Genomic DNA, 6,220 nt, shown 5'->3' on the forward strand with positions numbered 1-6,220 from the left:
TTCCAACACCAACAATCTGGTCGATCACTTCAATCATATCTGCTTGTCGTCACTAAATATTACTGCTCCTCTAAAGGTTAGGCCTACGTCTAAAGCTAATAAGCAACCCTGGATAAATGACAGCATTCGCAGCCTAAAAAGGGAATGCAGGAAAGCAGAGCGCAGATGGAAAAAATCCAGTCTCCAAGTCCATTACCTCAGTCTGAAGGATTTATCAATTAAATACAATAACTTGGTTAAGGATGCGAGAACACACTATTTTTCTGAACCGATTACTACACATAAACACAATCCCAGGTTTCTGTTTAAGACTGTGGATCAGCTGGTAAACCCAACCCCTCCTTGTGCCTCAGCTGGAAGTAATGATGACTGTGAATTGTTTTTATCTTATTTTACCAATAAGGTGGTGTCAATCAGAGCCTCTATTACCCCTGCGGCATCTTACTCAGAGGTTCCTCACCAGCAACAAGAGAGTTTTAACCAGTTTTATCCCATCGACTTGTCTGAGCTTTTAAAAACAGTATCACAAATGAGAGTGTCCTCCAGCCCACTTGATGTAATACCTACAAAGTTTTTACTGAAAGTAATAGATTCTGTTGGGCCCCATTTGATCTCTGTTTTCAACAGCTCCCTATCTACTGGTTGTGTCCCTGATTTAATTGATCCCTTGTATCTGCTTCCCCTTGGACATTTTATCCATAAACATGGCATTTCTTTTCATATTTATGCTGATGACACACAAATATACTTGCCTGTCAGATCCACAGACCCTGGAATGCTGAGTTCACTTAACAACTGCCTTTGTGAAGTTAAAAAATGGATGTCAAATAATTTCCTCCAGCTGAACTCAGACAACACCGAAATCCTGGTTATCGGGTCCCAGCAGATGGCACTGCCATACGGCCATCTGCTGGTTCCCTAGTAAATCACATTAAGCCTGTGGCAAAGAACCTTGGTGTTTGGTTTGATAGTAATTTAAATTTCGAGCAGCACACCACAAAGCTTGTTCAGTCATGTTTTTATCAACTTAGAAATATAGCAAAAATTCGATCTATGTTAACCGAGAAACCATTTTACACGCCTTCATCTCATCACGCCTGGATTATTGCAACAGCCTTTTCACCTGTTTAACCCAAAAATCTATTGATTGACTCCAGACTGTCCAGAACTCAGCTGCCAGGCTTTTAACTAGAACAAAGAAATATGACCATATTACTCCTATTTTAGCTTCATTACACTGGCTCCCAGTATGTTTTAGAATTGACTTTAAAATTCTATTGATCACTTTTAAAGCTCTTCATGGCCTCTCGCCTTGTTATATTTCTGACCTTTTAGTCTCATACACACCAGCACGTACCTTGAGATCCTCGGGCAGAGGTCTGTTGTCTGTTCCAGAGTCTCGACTGAAAACTAAAGGGGACAGAGCGTTTGCTGTCAGGGCCCCGAGGCTCTGGAACAGCCTGCCCGAGGAAATCAGGTCGGCTGAGTCAGTGAACTCTTTTAAGTCCCTTCTTAAAACATACTTTTATAGGAGAGCCTTTCCCGATCTTATTTGACTTTATTTTATCCCTTTTATTTTATTGTAATTTACTATCGATACAGTAAGTGTCCATTAGAAAGCAGACATAAACAATGTAAAAACACAGCAATATATTTTTAAATGTTTATTACAGTTAAATATAGGGGAGATATAGGGGAGAGAAGTGGGGTACAGGGTTGGGGGTGGGGGGGTTGAGGGGTTTCTGAGAAAGAGGAATGTTCTTCTCCTCCTTTACATCCTCATCCTTGACTGCAGTATCTTTACAGCCTTAGTGGCCTTAGTGTACTGCAGTATTATTAACATGGGAGATGAGCAATTTGCCTGCCTCACTGATGGCAGTGTTGGTGGATTAAGAGTAACAGGGTGTAGACCTCATGTACCCAGTTAAATTTAAAGCCATTTAGAGGTTAAGGCGAACAGATGGAGAGAAAGAAGAGGAGGTGAAAGAGAAATAAAAAAAAAAGTTATTATAAGGCCAGTTGCTGAAACTGGTCCCGATCTCCACACGTCAAGTCATCATCTGCACTTCTGCACAACAGCCGCTTCCAAAAAGGAGACCGCTCTGTCTTTTTCTCCTCCTTCTTCGCCTTCTTCTCATTCTTTTTGGGAAAGTTATAAAAACATCAGCACAGAACCACAAATTAACATCTACAGTCCAACAAAAAGCTAATCAGGATGTGTTCAAGTGAGAAACAATTAGGAAATAAGGTTATTTACAGAATGAAGTGAAGGAAAAATGCTGCAGAGATGTTGAGCTGCCTGAGACAGTTCATCGTGAATCTTTCATAGTGTCTCTGCTGGTTTGTTCCACCTGTTATATTTGGTCGGATCGGTCCAATCTATTCCTGTGTACTTTTAAAGTGTTCGTTCTTATTAGAATTTTCATGTAAATACATCCTTACCTTTGAGAAGAGATTGTGGAAGAAGCCTAAGAAACTGTTGCTCTTCTTTGCCTCTGTCTCCATGAAAGGCCGAGACGAGTCCACAGAGCTCTGGCGGAAGATTTCTTCATCCTCATCACCAGAGTTGATAGACTGATGAGGAAAAGAACTGCTCATCTCTTCCTGATCAAGTGGAACTGCCTGAATCTTTTTCCTCTGCCATCCACTGAAACACCTCTTCCACTGCGACTTCTTCCTCTTGCCTTTACATCCACTTGCAGGTGTCACCTCTTTACTGTCAAAATCAGAAACTTTGTCTGTCTGAATCCTCCTCCTCATTGCTGTGCCTTGTCCTGTGAGGAAGGATTTCATGGTTGAGATAGCTCCCTCCAAAGTTTTCTTGGCTGCTCTGTCATTTGTCACCTGGTCGCAGGCAGCAGCAGTGACACTGTGGCAACTTCTATCCAGAGAGACTTGTATGGCAACTGATAGGACAGAGTTGATCTCATTAATGACCTCTCCTGCTATCGCCTCTGTGAATTTGGGTGAAATCCTTCCAGTGGTGTCAGTCCCAAAGACATCACAGAGAGCCTGGCTGAAGGAACTTTCCAAACTTCTCTGCATGTTGTACTCAGTGATACCTAAGCTGTCAATGAGTGGTGCTGAAGACAAGGGACTCCTCAAGGTCATGGTGTCGTTATTTGAACTTTGATCCTGATGAATGGCTTGTAAGACTTGCTTAGTAACTGACTCTGAGATGAACCTCAGCACATCTGTGCACATGTCAGTCAGCTGCTCCTTCACATCTATATTATAGACGCCTTCGCTTACTTCCCTCCATTGCCTAACAAAAAAGAACATGAAAAGAAAAGTTAAACATAGAAGAAAAATGTATTAATAAATGTATTTGAGTTTCCATAGGTAAATAGGTAACCTACTCTGCAGTGAGACTCTGGAAAAATCTCCTTAGATAGACAGCGATGGTGGAGGAATTTAGAAACAATTGCGTCTTTACAGCCTCAGTGGACTGCTGAAGCAACTTGCCAGCTTCAATGGTCTGCAGTGTCTTGGCGTCCTCAGTGGACTGCTGAAGCAACTGACCAGCTTCAGTGATCTTCAGTATCTTGGCGTCCTCAGTGGACTGCTGAAGCAACTTACCAGCTTCAGTGGTCTGCAGTGTCTTGGCGTCCTCAGTGGACTGCTGAAGCAACTTGCCAGCTTCAGTGATCTTCAGTATCTTGGCGTCCTCAGTGAACTGCTGAAGCAACTGACCAGCTTCAGTGGTCTGCAGTGTCTTGGTTTCCTCAGTGGACTGCTGAAGCAACTGACCAGCTTCAGTGGTCTGCAGTGTCTTGGCGTCCTCAGTGGACTGCTGAAGCAACTGACCAGCTTCAGTGGTCTGCAGTGTCTTGGCGTCCTCAGTGGACTGCTGAAGCAACTGACCAGCTTCAGTGGTCTGCAGTGTCTTGGCGTCCTCAGTGGACTGCTGAAGCAACTTGCCAGCTTCAGTGGTCTGCAGTGTCTTGGCGTCCTCAGTGGACTGCTGAAGCAACTGACCAGCTTCAGTGGTCTGCAGTGTCTTGGCGTCCTCAGTGGACTGCAGAATCCTGTCGGCCTCAGTGCACTGCTGCGTCTTGATAGCCTCAGTGGACTGCTGAAGTGTCTCGACAGTTTCAGTGGACTGCAGTATCTTGCCAGCCTCATTAATTATATGGGAGACAAGCATTTTGCTTGCCTCAATGATGGCACAGGAAGATCTCCCACTCTCGTCTGACCTGACTGAAAGTCTTGAGGTTGATTCTTCCTCGGTGGTCCAGTTTTCTTCAAAGTCATCTGTCTCTGTCTCCATGTTCTCTGGATACAAGAACATTTGACATAGGTTTTTAATCTCCTCATCAATATTCTGATCAAATGATGTGATCATTTCTGAGACATCTGGGTCAGGGGAGGAACACCAACTAGAGTCATTCATCCCGCCGTTCTCATTGATGTAAAACCAAGAAGAGGAATTTGTCGAGATGCTGTCCTTGTCCATGGAAGACCAAACAGAGGTACATGTTGATATGCTGTCCTCGCTGATGATGGGATGGGTGCAAGGGCAAGTGAGCTCTTCTTTGTCTAAAACATCATCACAATGCATCAGATCATCAAGATCCTCAGCAGTCTGATGGTTGGTTCCTGATACAGGGATGTTGGTAATCTCAGCAGTCTCTGAGTTTAAAGAGAACACAGGAGAGCTGGAGATTTTGTCCATGATCTCTGCTTCTTTGTCCATGTTACTTGAATCAGAAATCTGGAGGAGAAACACAAACAATGGCAAATTACCTGAGCACTATAAAATGTACAAAACTAAGAAAATTGTTGACAACATACAGACTGAGGGGACACAGCCTGGCTATAGAAAAGGGTCGCCACAGACAGAGCTGGCTACCACAAGAGGAGAGACTGTGCTCCCAGTGTAACAGAGGACAGGTAAATACAGAGCTGCACTTTCTGACCTCATGCCCTAAATATAAAACCTTAAAAGAAAAACACTTCCCAAATACACCCCGAATTCAAATTTATACCAGACACACAGAAACTCCCCTATTTACTGGGAGAAATGCCAGAATGCCAAATCATTGCAGCAAAATATATCTTCTCATGTCATGAACTGAGGACAACCAGTGGAAACTCAGACTAGACTGATTCGAATTCAAATTATTATTATTTTCATTTTTTTATTTTATTAATTGTTTGTTGTTTTTTTTTAAATTTCACATTTGATACAGATTTTTTAGTTGTTTTTTTATTTTCTTTTAATTTATTTGTCTATATTTATTTACAGACACACACTTACTGTTTTATTTATTAATTTAATTCAAACATTTAATATTTTATTTTAATTTAAAAGATAGCTAGCTAGATAGATTACATCTATAAGATTCTTATAGATTCTATAGATTTTATCGAGATCAATTCGTTTTTTTTTCTTCTTCTTTAAAAAGAAGTTGTCTCATATGTATCACACAACACCCTATGAAATGTGATGAATTGACTCAAGGTTTCTCTCATTGTCACATTATACAATATTTCTACATGAAATCAATTTACTTACAAGCAGAAGTGATTAAATATGCATACATCAACACCAGTTATATGTTGATTGTTCAGATATTTAGCCTGTAAAGTTTTCATCTTGTTTGTGACAGATGAACTGTCGCTGCCTGTCCCACAGCTCACACTGAAACTCACTCACTGCTGCTGTTTTACAGAATTTCCTTGACTGAATAGTCTTCATCACCTTTTTATGCATTTTAAATTTTGCAAATGAATCTCTAAACCAATTTAGTGCTTAAGCTTCTATAAAGTGTATTTACTTACCGGTCTCTGGTGACCTGGTTTTACGTATTTTGTGTTTGGTTTTCTTTCTTTCGTTTTACTCAGTTGGAGTAGTTGTTTTCCTGTTGGGGATAAATGTTTGTAGTTTAGTGCAGGTAATCTCTCTGTAGCATTCAGTGTGGAGAAGCAGGTCTGAACTGAATCATCTGGATCAGTCTGCAGGGCAGAACACTGACAAACCGTGAGGTCACAGAACTCTGTGTTCTAATAGAGCTTTTGTTTGCACTTGTGACTGTATTCATTAATTACATTTGAATTTATTATTTTTATTTTAAAATATTACATTCAAATATTTACATTCAAATTAATATCTATACATACGTGTGTGTGTGAGAGAGATACAGAGGTATTTAAGCATGTAACAGCACCATCCGTGGTTGGATTTTCGGATGCCACTCCCCTTTTTTCATCCCCATGT

At 41.2% G+C, this 6,220-nt stretch overlaps 2 protein-coding genes across 5 annotated transcripts in view; both read right to left on the reverse strand.

Moving 5' to 3' along the window:
- sult2st3 (sulfotransferase family 2, cytosolic sulfotransferase 3) overlaps positions 1–6,220 on the reverse strand; it is a 23,354-nt gene that overhangs the window by 3,766 nt on the left and 13,368 nt on the right. The window lies entirely within an intron of this gene.
- Positions 1,650–6,105, reverse strand: LOC123967748. Of its 2 annotated transcripts, XM_046043976.1 has the most exons (5): positions 5,785–6,105; positions 4,381–4,714; positions 3,360–4,275; positions 2,443–3,265; positions 1,650–2,139 (listed from the first exon to the last, which is right to left on the reverse strand). In XM_046043976.1, exons 2-5 carry the CDS (start codon positions 4,694–4,696, stop codon positions 2,008–2,010), a joined length of 2,187 nt encoding a protein of 728 aa, XP_045899932.1. In that variant the 5' UTR covers positions 4,697–4,714; positions 5,785–6,105; the 3' UTR covers positions 1,650–2,007. The 2 variants fall into 2 exon arrangements, with proteins under 2 accessions (XP_045899932.1, XP_045899931.1); XM_046043975.1 differs by having other exon boundaries at positions 3,360–4,714; positions 5,785–6,104.

Source organism: Micropterus dolomieu, linkage group LG03 (genome assembly GCF_021292245.1).
Source record: "Micropterus dolomieu isolate WLL.071019.BEF.003 ecotype Adirondacks linkage group LG03, ASM2129224v1, whole genome shotgun sequence".
Lineage (NCBI taxonomy): Eukaryota > Metazoa > Chordata > Actinopteri > Centrarchiformes > Centrarchidae > Micropterus > Micropterus dolomieu.

Coding starts and splice junctions, on each gene's coding strand:
- LOC123967748 (XM_046043975.1), bottom strand. CDS start 4,696: ATGGACAAAGAAGCAGAGATCATGGACAAAATCTCCAGCTCTCCTGTG. Junction 3,266..3,359: donor TTCCAGAGTCTCACTGCAGA/GTAGGTTACCTA, acceptor CTTTTTTGTTAG/GCAATGGAGGGAAGTAAGCG. Junction 2,140..2,442: donor TCCACAATCTCTTCTCAAAG/GTAAGGATGTAT, acceptor TTTCCCAAAAAG/AATGAGAAGAAGGCGAAGAA.